The 15,346-nt window shown below is 35.6% G+C and overlaps 1 protein-coding gene across 1 annotated transcript in view; it reads left to right on the top strand.

The window, feature by feature from the left end:
• HCRTR2 (hypocretin receptor 2) overlaps positions 1-13,245 on the top strand; it is a 107,573-nt gene extending 94,328 nt beyond the window's left edge. The window contains exons 5-8 of the mRNA XM_006149187.1: positions 5,867-6,087; positions 8,706-8,827; positions 10,636-10,861; positions 13,048-13,245. Of these exons, the coding sequence (XP_006149249.1) occupies positions 5,867-6,087; positions 8,706-8,827; positions 10,636-10,861; positions 13,048-13,102 (624 nt within the window). The 3' untranslated portion in view covers positions 13,103-13,245. The remainder of the gene's footprint in view (positions 1-5,866; positions 6,088-8,705; positions 8,828-10,635; positions 10,862-13,047) is intronic.
• Positions 13,246-15,346: the final 2,101 nt, after the last annotated feature.

Here is a 15,346-nt window from a genome sequence, read left to right as displayed (position 1 = left end):
AAAAAAAAAGATTAATTTTATGGTAGGTTAATTACACTTAAAAAAATCTATTTATTCAAAAAAGAAAGAACAAAAAAAAAGATGAGTTTTCAAAATAAAAATATTTAGGAGCTAGCAGGTGGTGTGGTGGCTAACGTTCTGGACTCCCGCATGGCCAACCACAGCTCGAGTCTCAGACCTAGCAGTTTGCTTTCTCACTTTCCCTCTCTGTCTCTGTCTCTGGTGAAGGCATGTTTCTTATAGCAAAATTAAATAATAATAATAATGAGTAAAATTTTTAAATTCTTTAGAAAAAATTAAAATATATAAGATAGAATTTATTTTAGAAAAGTCTTCTGCTGAAATCATAGGAAATAAAAAAAGGTAAACACTCAATTCAACCTTTTGATGCAATGAGAGTGTATAACGGGAACTACCAAAGGGTTATTTATAATGACAAGCTTTAAGTTCCTTAAATGAGCAGAACATAAGAGAGCCTGTTCATTAAAAATCATATATCAGATCCAAGGAAGGAGAGGGGAAACCAATGTCTTCAAAGAAGAGGTAATAATCAGTGATGGGATAATTCTGAAAGACAACAGAGCTAGAGGAGGACCAGAGATGGGGGGGGCATTAGGTGAGAGGGTCAAGTACACCAGTTGTACTCCATATAGGCTGTCTGTAGACTCTAAAAATATAGCAATTTATTGTGAGAATGAAGTTAAGAGAAGGGACAGATAACATTTTTATGACCCCCCTCATAAGAATTTAGCATGTGGATCTTAATTTTAGCAAAACAATAGAAGGTAGAAAATAAATAAATAAAATGTGAAGAAGTCATAGAGTTAATGAGGAAAAGTCACTGGGTGTTGGAAAATGTCTCATTATCCCTGATGGAGAACTGAGTTTTACATAAGACCACCAGCATCTACCAAGTATATAGTCCTTATACTCTATTATAATGAAATGGGAAGTGAATCAAGGAATAAGGAAAAGGTAAAAAAGAGACCAATGTTCCTGAAATGGAATTTGTAAAGTGCTAAAAACAAAAGCATCATCTAAACTCTCAGACTTACCCTGTTACCAACTTAGCTCTTTGCTCTTCCCCCAGATACAATTCTTGACTTGTTTCCATTCGCAGCTCACTTTTTCTCACCTTCCCCAGGTTCTCAATTAACTTCATTTTGTCTTTACCTTCCATAATTACAGTGAAACAGCGTTCACTAAAGTCACCAATGATTTCTACAGAATATTTTGCTAAAGCTTTGGATGATCTTTTGGTAGCATTAAACAATGTTGTTCGGGGAACCAGCAGTTTGCGTAATGGCTATGTCGCTGGACTCCCATGTAGTCGACTGCGGTTAGAATCCCAGACCCGGTGGCTTAAACTCACACAAGGTGCATGTGTGTGCGTGCCCAAGATCCCGAGATGAGAATGGAGGAGGAGGGATTGCAGCGTGGCCATCCTCTCTGGGGGGTGGTTTTTCGCTTTCTATCTCTCTGTCTCTGTCTGTCTGGCGAGCGCATGCGCCCTATAGCAAAAACCTCTCAAAAAAAAAAAAGTTGTTCATACTTTCATTGTTCATTTACTCACATCCAAAGGCCCTCCTAATCTGTCTTTCTACTTCTCTTAGCTTTGAATAATTATCCTTGCTCTCGCTTCCTTCCCTGGCCTTTAAAAAATGACACTTTACCCGTCTCTTCACAATCTCATGCCCTTCTATAGATGGTCCCTTTCCCAGGACTATTTTTAATGAAATAAATTGCAAATACTTATGTAGCAGAATAGTACACAATCACATACATATGAACACATTCTGTATTTTTATCATAACTTTTGAAATTATGTCTCATATATTCTTCAAATTTGTTCTTTTTAACAAAGAGTCTTAGTAGTTCAGGTTTTTGAGTTTCTAAACTTAAGTTAATATTTTTATTATTATTTTTAATTTGACCAAAGACAAAGAGAGAGAGAGAAAGGGGAAGTGATAAAGCAAGTCACGAGGTCTGGGACTCGAACTACAGTCAACAATGTGTGAGTCCAGAGCCTTAACCGCCATGCCACCTGCCAGACCCAGCCCTCTTTATTTTTATAAAACAGTTAAAATCAATGCTTTAATTTCTACAAAAAAGATTGCTGTAATTTAAAATGGAATTTAGTGCATAAAATCTACAAATCAATTTGGTGAGATTTGCCATATTAACAGTATTAGGTCTTCTAATCGATGAGTATGTTGAACCTATTTATTTAAGTCTTCTTTAATATCTCTCAGCACTTTATGTAGTTTTCAGTACACATATTTTTGTCTACATGTTATTAAATGTATGGCTAAAGGGCACCTGTGCTCAATGGAGACAGAATGAAAGAGAGAGAGAGAAAGCAAGAGGGAAAGTGAGAAATTACTCTTCCCCCTGGGAGGATGCCCACACTTTAATCCCTTCTCTGCCAATCTCTTCTCAGGATTTTGGGCATGCACACACATACTCATCAAGCTACCAGGTTTGGTACTTGAACCATGGTCAGCTGTGTTGGAATCTAGTGTCTTAACCACCATGCCACTTGCTAGCTCTATAACTGACTTTTGTTTATTGCTTTATGTCTTACATTTTTCTAAATTTATTTATTCTAGTTTTTTGTATATTTCTTGGGATTTTCTTTGTAAGTAATAATTTCTTCTCAATAGAATTAGTCTGTATGCCTTTTATTTATTTTTCTTGTCTTCTTGTACTGGCTACAAACTCCAGTGCAATGTTGAACAAAAGTGGTAAGAGACTTCATTATTTTTTTCCCATTCTTAAATGGGTTCAATTTTTGCTGTTTAGTAGAATGATAGCTGAAGACTTTTCATAGATGTCTTTTATCAGTTAAAAATGTTTCCTATTATTACAGTTCACTGAGTTTTTTTTTCTTGTTTTAAAATAATTATTTAATTTTCTTTGATATTATTATTTTTAAATTTGACCAGAGACAGAGAGACAGGGAAAGAAAAAGTGAGAAAGCAAGTCACCAGGTCCAGGGTTCAAACTGCAGTCCAACATGTGAGAGTCCAGCACCTTGACCACCAGTCCATCTGCTAACCCTGAGTTTTTTTTTTTCTTTTAATCATATATGGGTGCTAAATTTTCAAATGCTTTTTCTCATATTTATTGAGATGTTCCTTTTTTTCCTTTTATCCTATTGCTGTTATATGACAAATTTCACTGATTGATTTTTTAATGTTAAGCCAAAACTGCATTTTTGAAATAAATCTGTTTGAACCAACTGCATTATCCTATTTTTAGATTGTGTCTTTGATTTGAAAATGTACTTTTAGACTAAGACTTACTATGTCATAAAGTTTCTCCCTCAATCTCCCAAGTAGCTTCAACTACGGTGCATATCCCCCACTGCAATCAGCTTTTTGGGTAGAACAAGAATCGAACCTGGGTCTCTGATGTGGCCTCCACCTGCCAAGTAGCAGTGTTTACCAGCACTCATTTGCACAACTGGGACTGATAATGTATGTTTGAGAAACTTTTATCTCTAATCACGAAGGATATTTGCTCAGCGGCTTTATTATTGTGATAGCTTTCTCTATCCAAGTAACTGTGGCGCCATAACATTTGTTGGAAAGTGGTATCTTTTCTACAAATTTTATAGATCTGAACAAGATGGGTATTATTTACTCTTTGCTGTGTGACTATCAATGATCCTATCTGTGACTGAAGATTTTTGTAGCAAGGTTTCAGTGTCCATAAGGGTGCATGCACTCACCAGAGAGAGACAGAGAGACAGAAAGGGAGAAATCACCCCCCTCAGGGGATGGCTACGCCACAGTCGCTACTCTTCCATTCTCCTCTCAGGATCTTGGGCACACATGCACACATTCACAGCAAGAATCTGGGTCTTGGACTCGAACTGCGATGGACTATGTAGGAGGCCAACAACGGAACCATTGTACCATTGCTGGTCCCATGTAAATTTGACTTTGATGTCACATGTGTCTAAGTTTATAAACAGAAACTCTGCAATGGAAAAGATGAGTTTTGTAGTCAGACAGATCTGAGTGCAAATTCTAGCTGGTCACATATTCAAGATATGGCTTTGGATATTTTATTTCATTTTTCTCAGCACTTGCTTGACCATAATCTATAAAATGATACTTACGATAGCCTACTTTTAGGGATTTATTAAGGATTAGTCAAGATCATGCATAGTTTCCAGAGCTGTTTATGTCGGTGGTTTCTGTTACTTTACTGAGTTTCTCCAGACAGCTGATCATCGGAGACACTTTTATGTCCTTAAAATGAAGCAGTATTAAGCATCTTCTGTATTTAGGTCATCATCTAAAGGGAGTTCCACTATTTTTTTCTGATTGCAGGGACCATAACTATGCTCTATACGGTAGTTTCGCTTTACAGGAACTGTTTCTGATGGTTGCAGAAGCCATCAGATGCAGGATATTGGCTCTCTCCTTCAGGGGAACATTCAATAATAGAATCACTAAGGTTGAAATGATCTGTCGGAGATCATTTAGAAAGCAGTTCAAGACCATTTAGCAGCAGACACTTACAGGATTTTCATGGTAAAGTTCTTTTGGAACTTTCCAATATCTATCGTTGCTTCTCTTCATTCCTACTTAAAGAGAAATACAGAAGAGGAAGGCTTTTCAGCGCCTATCTCCCCCAAAACCAACAGATTAAAAGATTGAGTTGGACCACCACTATGTGAAAAGGGTAGTCTCCATAATAGGACCCACAGAGTTAGGAAATAATTTATCAGATAAGGGCAGGCTTTCATTATCGTCATTTGCCTCTTCAAGAGAAAAGATGGTCAAAAGGAACATCATATTAATTCCTCTGTGCGGACATCAAAGTCAAATTCTGTTCTCAAATTAAAGATGATCTAACACACTTTGATCTTGTAGTGTAAAAAGCAGCAGAACCCATCCAACATCTCTTCTGAGAGACCACGGGGACACATTGGTCTGCCCTGGCTTGCAGCACAGAGATAAAAGCAACAGCTGAATAATCTTAATGGAACTAAGACGGCCTTATGGTGTGGTTATTGGCACATTTTCCTCTTTAAAAAATTACACATGCTGAATTTTATTGTTTTGCTCACCAAACCCTATCAATCTTCATGAGCTTATAATTAAGAAAATATTATACTTGGAGGGACTCCCTGCTATTATCAAATAGCTTTGAAAAGAAATGGAAAAGTGCAAGTTGTGTAAGGAACTCGAGCTATTGGAAATGTTAATGCAAGACCACAGGGGATTCTCCGTGTTTGTAAGCACTTTTTGAAGGGCCAGCCCAAAACACGGGTTTCAAACAACTTCATAACTATAAATTGTAAACAATCAAGAACTTGCTATTTATAATTCCTTTCATTCAAAGGTTCGCCTGTACCTAACCTGAAAAGCAAAAAACCTAAAGCAGTAGGTACTTAAGACCTCTCCCTGTCTGGCAGCAGATGGCAGTATTGACACATGAAAAAATCCAGGCAGTTTCCTCTTGCTTTTACCTGGTAGGTTTCCCTTCACTTCACATTAAGGTATCTGCGGTGAGGGAGACGTCCTAATAAGATAATAGGGTTGTTATCAGTTCACTATTGTCCTTCCCAGTTTTTACTTCCCTTTTTATAAGAATATATCTTTTCCCCTTGCACTTCTCTTTAGACGTTGACAAAAGAGTGATATTTTAATTTTTTTTCCACCCAAACTCCTAGTTGGCATGTGACTTAATGAATGCTGAAACACTCCGCTCAAGGAACGTTCTAGAGAAACAGGCGCTCAAACCTTCCAGACCTCAGGCGTCTTGGACACTTTCCTGTGTCTTCTAATGACTTCTCCAAGGTGGAACTTTCCTAAATCAAACAGCAATAAAGGGTCTCCTCTCCTTTCAGATCCCTGGAACATCATCTGTAGTTCAGAGGAAATGGAAGCCACTGCAGCCTGTGTCCCAGCCTCGAGGGCCCGGACAGCAGACCAAGTCCCGGATTAGCGCTGTGGCTGCTGAAATAAAGCAGATCCGAGCCAGAAGGAAAACGGCCCGCATGTTGATGGTTGTGCTTTTGGTGTTTGCAATCTGCTATCTACCCATTAGCATCCTCAATGTGCTGAAAAGGTAAAGTTCATCTACTGTTTGCAAAAGAAATGACATTTCTTCCTTCTTAATTAGGAACTTCTTTTTTTCCTTCAAGCCAGAGAAAATTCTAAACTTGTCTAGATACCTTGTCAGGACAGAAGACTGAAGTTATGTTGTTATTATCATCAGGTAAGGCCATCAGGCTTTCTGAGTGCTCAGACATTTGCGCTGTCCATGCAGATTCTACATTGAATGGCAGACATAAAACAGATGTCCTTCCAAACCTCTTCTCACTAATTGCTAAACCTTAGATGCAGGGGGGGGAGGGGATCCTAATGTTAAAAAAAATAAATAAATAAAACCTCATTTACAGCTTGAAGTTCTTTTTTGATGAGAACAAATGGGGTTTTCCATAACTTTGTTCTCAAAGACATAGGCGGTCATGACAGAATTTTATCGAAAGGATAAAAAGAGATAAGACTATTTTGTTAGCATTCTAATGATACTTAAAAGTACATTTCCGAACACTTTTGAAAAAGTAATCAAAGCAGATACTATATGTTGAAGGTTTTTAACAGAAAGAAAGAAAATACATTTCCTGAACTTGTATCAGACTCAAGATGAATATTAATAAAAATCAGCACAAAATTGTTCAGTGAGAGAAATATGCTGCTGGCACAACTATTAAGTTAAAACAATTGACCAAAGACCTGAACAGCAGATTCAGAGGTCAGGGTACACATTGAACTCCATGTCCAGCCAACTTTATCAGGAATTATCAAAACTGTCACACATAGCCTGGTCCTGAGGCAATACTAATTCTGTTTATAATAGACTTCAAACTTAAACTACAATTACTCCTCTCACTTTTCCCTACTCACAGTCAATATCGTATTCCTCACAGCTGGGGACTCTAGAGAGAGGCAGCTTTGGCTGGAGGGAGACAAAAGGTGGTATAACCAGCTGCAAAGATTTCTCATTCTCTTTGGCTCTTGTTTTTGATTGCTTAATAACTTTTTCAATGGAGAAGAAGTGGAAAATGAACTGTTGTTCAGTAATATAATTTACTGCAGCCACAGTCTTTAAGGTATATTAAGATGTTTGGCAATTTGGGTCTCTGAGATAAATACTAGCTCACGAGGAAATACAAATAATATTGTCTATATCTTTCCATGCTTCCCCTCTTATTTCCTTTTTCTGCTCATAGAGATCCCATGCAAATATATTCTGGTCTGCTCTTTAATACACATACTGTGATACTGGATGGGTTTTCTTCTCTCTTTTTGCTCTTTTAGTCATTCTAGATTCAGTGGAAATTTAATTCATCTCTCGCTAGACTGTTCAGATTTTCTTTATCTCACCACTTGCACTTTTCCTTTAATCGTTTTTAAATACCTATTTGTCAATACTATTTTTTTCTTATTCTTCTGACTTACATAGTTTCTTTTCCAAGGAAAACAAGTAACTTTCTAAGAAAACGGTTCATGTAAAATCCTAAATATTCTCAAGTTCTTGAGCAATTTGCTCTTTTACACAACATAAAAAACATTTAAGAGAACCTTGAAAATTATTTTTATTACACATATTTTGTTCAAATGTTCACTGTTTGCCCTTGAATATTAAACTTATTTTTTGTTTTACCTGTGTTTGCGTTCACACACAAACACACACAAACAACTAGTCAAAATCAATTTCTTGAAAGCAACGCTGGCTTGTTCAGTGTTTCAAAAACACTGTGTGAAAGTGGATCATGCGATATTATGTTTTATATTTGTCCACATTGTTTTAGCCTATATTGTCTTTTTGAAAGAGTCTAGAACTCTAAAGAGCATTGTTGTAGTCTATAAATGTATTTCTATCACATGCCTTCTTATTGAAAACAAAGCTTACAGATAGTGCACAAATGACTCAATCAGTGATGGGCTCTCCAGCGGGAAATACATCATAATCTTTGGCCTAGCAGCTTACTGAGTAGCAAAGAGTTATTTACCATAAGTTAGTGAATAGAATTTAATAGGTGGGGCACTTCTAAGTATGGAACATATATTAAAATGGCTTTTCTGGATATCATAGCTTTTAGAATTTTAAATAATGCATGAAAAATGTAAACTCATAAATTTTAAGAAATTAGCAGGATTTTGTCTGCTGAAAACCAGTTCTTCTGTGGGTAGGAAGGAATCAGAAGCAAAATTCTACCAAGACCAAGAAGAATTTGTACTTTGAGTAGTGCATAAATTAAAGTAGGAGGAAAAACTTACAAACTACAACTTAGGGGTGTTTTTTAAATGATACACCTACTGGAACGCTAAGCCTTCGCTCAATTGTATTTTGAGGCAAAATGAAATAATGAAGATACAAATTCTACTTCTGTATTGTTGTCCACAGGAAATAATGCATTTGCTTTTGCAGGAGGGGGAGATCCTTTTTCCATGATTTGGTTTTTGATTTATTAACTGTACCATCCAGGTCTGGTCATGAACTGATGTTCTTCTCAACTGACTATTTTGTCCTAAACTGATCAGTGATCTGTGCCTACAGCAGAGGACAGGGCAGAGGCAGCTTCTGTTAAAGAGCCATGTTCATTACTGAATTTAATTTTTCAAAACTCACTTTCCAGAATCACACTACATTTTCTGTCGTTGTTTCCTATCTTACAGAGTATTTGGGATGTTTACCCACACTGAAGACAGAGAGACTGTATATGCCTGGTTTACATTTTCACACTGGCTTGTATATGCCAACAGTGCTGCGAACCCAATTATTTATAATTTTCTCAGTGGTGAGTTTCCAGTTTTTTGTTTGTTTGTTTGCTTTCTATAATTCATAGTTCTAACCAAAGGCAGGGATCTATGACCAAAAGGTTTGCAACACTCTTGAACTACATAAAGAATTGCTTGCTACTACCGAGTTGCTACATTTTTTCCTGACCCGATTTGTCTTGAAATTTTTCCTTTATAAAAAGGAATGTATGTTATATAACTCATTGGAGAAAGTGATCTCAATGAGTTTTTCTCATAAAACTTCAAGGAAATGTTGTAATAGGAAAGGAAGAATTGTGAGAAATTAATAACAGAATATTGCATGTCATACTTTAAACTTAATGATTTCCAAAAAACTAAATGCTTTTATCTGTTTGTTTTCCTATTTTTCCTTTGCCAAAACATGTAGCCTAACTGAGATTGCATTGGAACCTTTCCACTTGTGGATATTTTGCTGTGTTTATATTTTTCTTGTAACATCACCTGGGTTCATTTCAAGATTTCTCACTGACATGAAAATAACATTATCCCTAGGTAACATATAAACTAAATGATACGATATATATATATATGCATCTGTAATTTATTCAGTCTACCTTTGTTCATGGAATCAATATAATTACAAAAATCATTTAAATATTATTTATATTTTCTTGACTGGTTTTTAGAACTGTGTTTTAATTAGCCACTTCTTTACAATGTCTTCTTCTCCAACTCAATAGCTATCTTTTAAATTTTTATTTCCAAACATGGTAATTCTACATGGAAGAATAGAAATGGACTTTATTACATATTTAATAAATTAGGTACATTTTCTCCATTTTTGACCTGCTGGTTGCACAGTTTTGTTCCTTTTTTAAAAAAATAAAAGGAAAAACACAACCAGTTAGATGTTCAAAAATTAACTTTACCTTCTAAAACAATTTAATTGTACAATGACTGAAGCTCCAAGCCTTGGACAAGGCAGATTAACCTATTAGGAAATCATAGGGAGAAGTGTTTAAGCAGAAGGCTCAGAACCAAGTCAAAATCCTAGTTCAGGAGTTAAGATTGAGTTCGGGGAGGCAACTGATAATCAATAAGACCTTGTTATATAACCCCTGTTGTATTAGGCATGAGACCATTTGTCTTCTCATTCAACTGTTCAAAGACTCAACAGGGTAATTGAGTTCAGAGAGAAGTGATGATTCCCAACATTGTCATTCACTCCAGTAAAGGTGTTTTTCTTTGTATTTTCATTATTCTTCAACTTTCCATCAATAATTTAAAGACCCAGAAATACATTCAGTTTTTTGCTTTGCCTTGTGTAGATTATGAAACTGGAAACTTCCTAGATACTTTAATGTATTTCGCTCTTTGGTTGAACTTGTTGTGTAGTAACGTCTTTCGAATGTAGTACAGGAGTAATTCTGTATAGTACAGGAGTAATTCTGTATATTTCCAGCTATTTGTGACATTGGTTTTTATCACTTTTGAAATAATTAAATATTTCTGGGCTTCTACTGACAATAACTTTTGCTATAGTTACGTAGTTAAAATATACCTGCATGCCCAAATACCTGAGGTTCGACTATAAAGGAATGAAACAAACTCTAAGCATCACTTACAAAAAGCAGTCTCATTATTTTATGGAAATACCTCATTGTTTCAAGAATCTACCAAGCTTTCAATAAACTCAATTTCCTTTTCCTATTTTCCCCATCTTTGCAAAAATATTACACCTCATTGTTAGTTTGGCTCAAGGGAGCAACTCAGTTGTACCCTATTCATGATTTGTTGAAACCTTTACACATAATTCCTTTTCCTTTCATTCTCCCTGCCTTGCCAGGAAAATTTCGAGAGGAATTTAAAGCTGCATTTTCTTGCTGTTGCCTTGGAGTTCACCATCGCCAGGAGGACCGGCTCACGAGGGGACGAACCAGCACAGAGAGCCGGAAGTCCCTGACCACCCAGATCAGCAACTTTGATAACGTATCAAAACTCTCAGAGCAAGTTGTGCTCACCAGCATCAGCACACTCCAGTCTGCCAATGGAGCAGGACCACTGCAAAACTGGTAGAATATTTATTCATATGACAAGGAAACCTGAGTGAAGCTATTCTTTTTTTAAATCTCTGTAAACAAAAATTTTATTATCCTAATGATCTGAGGTAAAAATTATTTGTGGATTTTTTTTTTTTTAACTATTGCTCTTGGAAATAAAGTCAGTTTAAAATAATTTCTCAACTTTTGATTTAAACATGTTGGAAGTTTAACCGTCCACAATTTATTTCAGGCTATTTCACTTCTAGTTTCATGTATTACAATTTGTGTCCATGAAATGCTTGACTATTTTTAATCTTTTTTATAATTCCTTGTTATTTAAATCTCAAACTTTCAAATTGGTTGCTAAAACTTAACAAAAAGTATACAATGATTTTCTTTTAGCTACTAAAAATGTAGCATTACTAACTCTAATCAACAACAGACATATGTTAGTTGACTTACTAGTTTTTAAAATGAATCACAAAAGAGCTGTCCTTATTATCTGCCATCTGAGAGAATATTTATATATAAAATATTAGATTATTCATAACTATATAGCTATATACTATTAAACTTCATTTCCCATTAATTTTATTACTTCTTTACACAATTTGCTCAGATTTGTAACTTGACCATTGCTAACATTTTTTGTCTCAGTATTTCTTGTCCTGACCCATCTGTCTATATTCAAAATTTTTAAATTGAAGTCATTACTAATTCATAATAATTTCAACCTCTAAGGAAAGACTTCAACATTTAAGAGTAAGATAAAAATTACACTGTTATATTTTTCTAATCAAAAAAAAAAAAAGATTTGATTAGCCTTGCTTGGATTTATTTAAGAATATGCCATCATGCTAAGTTCTAGGGGATGCACCAGGGCGGAGTAGGAAGTGGAGTAGGAACAGATGTGCAAATGCCTCCCAAAGAGCTACTGTGTAGAGAGACATGTGAATAAAGTGCAAGGCCATGAACAACCCAGGGTCGTGGACAAATTTCTGGGTATGGCAAAGCACTGAGGCCACAAAAGTAAAGGCTCCTCATCAGAATATTGGCAGTGCAGCTACATTTTTTCCCTTTTAATTACAGAGATATTGTTGACGTCATTTCATTCCAAACCTCAGCCAGAGGCTGAGAGCAAGGTGGCTAGGAGAATATAAGGGCTTGCTCTTAACTCACATACAAATAAACTGAAATATAGTATATTTTGTACACAGGTGTGATCTGGGATTGAAAGCACTGAATGTTTCTAATTTGTCCTCTGCAAAATTCTTATGATTTAAAATATGTACTTTAAAGTTATAGTAAAAGTACAAGAATTGTTCATGAAAAGCTGTTTTTTCAGCTCTTTTTATTCCTGCAAGTGTTCTGATTGTATTGAAATGAAAGATATGAAGCACAATGTTTAAGAAAGATTTTCATAGGATATCTTACATCGTTCTATTTTTCCCCAACTCATCACTCTCAAAAGAAAGTTATTCAATGAAATTATCCACAATTTTTTTCAAATACTAGATCTGAGGATTTTATGACCTTGTGCCTTTTACTACTCAAAGCAAAAACTACCCTCTTATATGAGGTTTATTGAAATTATATTGCAAATAGCACTTATATCAATGAAAGCAATGTATTTTAACTCTCTCCTTTCTCCCTTTTGTGCATTTGCAAACTTTTTATTTATGCTGCATGAAAGGAGAGTTAAAATTTTCAGATTATAATGAAAGTTGGCACTTTAAATAGTTTAAGGATAACTTCAAATAATGTTGATAACATGCCTTAATAGCCAAGTAATATCTCCTAGAAAGAGTAAGTTCTTTAGACCCTAATATATCTAGTTTATATCATTTAAAATTGAAATTGCAAAAGAAAAGGGGAAGGAGGGAGAAAGAAAAAGAAAGAGGCCAACTCAAAGAGACATCATTTATGAGACATAATCAGAAGCCAGAATTTCTTTGCTCTAAATCAGTGATTCTCAAGGTGGGGTTCCTAAATGACCAGTATCAGCAGCACCTGGAAACATTAGATACGCAAATCTCTCCACCCTGCCCCAAAGCTGCAGAAGCAGAAATCTTGGGAGTTTCCAGGCATCTGTGCTAAAGGTTAACAAGCACTATAGGTGATTCTGAAGCCCTTAGGATCTGAGAACCACTGCACTAAATGATACCACCTGGCATCAGCTTACTAGCCCTTGTGAAATAAAGTCTTTTACTGCACAGGTATCTACAGCAGGGGCCGCGGTCATCACTACTGTCAACCTGGCTGGAGGTCTGAAAGAAGAGGCTGAGAATCAGTGTTGAATCTCACCAGTGTCACCTCACTCACAGAGATAATGGTTTACAAAACAATTGTCACTGTGTTACAAGAGCGGGGTGAAAGAAGACTGGTTTTAAGGCACTTGTGAGCTTTATGACGACCTGGACGTCCTGAGTTTTTACTAAAACTTGTAATCTCTGATCTTATTTACTCTGACTAAAGTTTAAGATCATGCAGAAGCAGGCAGTTTCTAAGAATGATCATTGCTTGGAAGAAAAAAATAAAAGAAAAGCCAGTACTTACAAGAACTCTGGAAATGGAGTAATAGACTATGCAGATAGCTTTCACCATGTGGATCCAGGATTCCTTCTAAGAGGTCTGAATTTAGTACGGCTACCCCATGGGGCAAATGGTAAAGAAACAGGTGTTTCCAAACCTTGCCAGTTTTGTGGAAGAGTCAACCACTTACCTCATTATGTGCTAATGACACAAATGAGAAGACTTTTTATAAAAGGACTATTGAGCTGTTTTATGCTGTGTATTGAATATGTATCGCTCTCTTTTTTGGGGGTATATTTCAAAGATTCAATGTCAATGTCACTGAAAGTTTGTTATCATTAGGATGAGATAATTTTATCTACCATAGAAACCATTGGAATTGCATTCTGAATTTTTGAATTTCTACAAAACCATGAAAACCTTAATACGTGAATTCACTCATTCTTGACCAATGATAACTCCCAGTTTGTGAGGGGAAAAAAAATGACTTCTAAATTCTACAAAGCTGGAGCGTTTCTTAGCTATTAAAAACCCATTAGAAATTATTAATGAGTTAATTGAAAAAGTATCAGCCACATATTTTGATTGAATTTTGTTCTTGATGTACATTGTTTTAATGCAGAAAATGGGTAAACATAAAGCCTGAATGAGCTTTAAACCTGAATTATCAGGACATCCAAACACCCAAAGCTGTCTATAGACCTAAATTGTGAGAACTTGCATTATTGTGATACTAGTGTAATAATAGAATGCACTTGATATAAATCACAATAGTAATCCACTGCATTCAGAAAATTTGGCTGGTTACTACAATGTTCAAAGCTTTTCAATGCCAGTTAATTTTATGATAGATGACTTTTCTGTTTCTTATGAGTCACATTAAAATAATAAATCCAATTAGGTTATGTCCTTAGTTTTCAAATGGCATGAAACAAAATTATACACTTTTTAAGACAATATATAAGCAGAGGAAATCCTGTTAAGTCCATTCTATCACCTTATGTAGCACAGAAAATGAAGAAGTGCTAACGCATGAAAAACACTATTATCTCTCAAAGTTCAAGGAGATTGTTTTCTTCACAACTACTGCTACTAACAAGTGGGGCAAAAGACCCCACACACATTTGCCACGTAATTTTATTCCTTTAAATTTTCTTTAAAAGCTTTGAAGTTAGAATGTATTTTAAGTTTTTCATGAAATGTATTTCTATCATTGTTGTGCCCCATGTGTGTAACATCATGTCAATTGTTAATAATTACCTATTATCTTTAAAGTTCCTTATGCCTGATTATACTGTCCTCATAAAGAAATTTCTTATCAAATCCATTGTGATTATACACCTACTGCTGTGAAGATGCTCATTATGTAGTTTTTAAGTAAAAAACATTTTGAGAATTCTGTAATCACATTCACACTGCCCTCGCTATTGTATAAAAACCTCTTGTTGTTGATTAGATCAGCTGGAGATGCTCTCATAATTAGTGTTAAATCTTTGCGGTAAAGGATTGAATTAAGTCCTTTGGTGCAGTACTTAATGACCAAAGTAGATTTTCCCAAGAAGTTTCCATAACTAGAAATAATCGTAATACAAAGAGTTGATGAAGTTGTCTCTAAGAGCAGGTTCTGTATTAAAGATGATTAATACTAACAAATTTTCATACAAGTTATGAGGAACCGCATACAAGTACCACTAAATTTGGAAGTCTTTACCTGAGTCAAGAGAGTCAATCTATTTTTTTTTTATTAATTCACTTTACACCATCACAACACACAAATGAATTTTCCATCCAAAATACACTGTGCATTGGCTCAATCAAGCACATCCACATACATGTTCTCAGCAAATAATTTTCCAATTCTTACGTCCTGCATACCTTGCCCTTTGTCTTGCCATCCCTGATTCCCCATCCCCCACCCTCTGCTATGTCCCATCTTCCTCCCCCATTGTCCCTGGCATCCATGGTTGCCCTCCATACCTTCCT

The sequence above is a fragment of the Tupaia chinensis genome, unplaced genomic scaffold (assembly GCF_000334495.1).
Source record: "Tupaia chinensis unplaced genomic scaffold, TupChi_1.0 Scaffold000256_1, whole genome shotgun sequence".
Taxonomy (NCBI): Eukaryota; Metazoa; Chordata; class Mammalia; order Scandentia; family Tupaiidae; genus Tupaia; species Tupaia belangeri.
The sequence above is the reverse complement of the archived record's forward strand: the minus strand, read 5'-3'. Positions and strand labels throughout refer to the sequence as shown.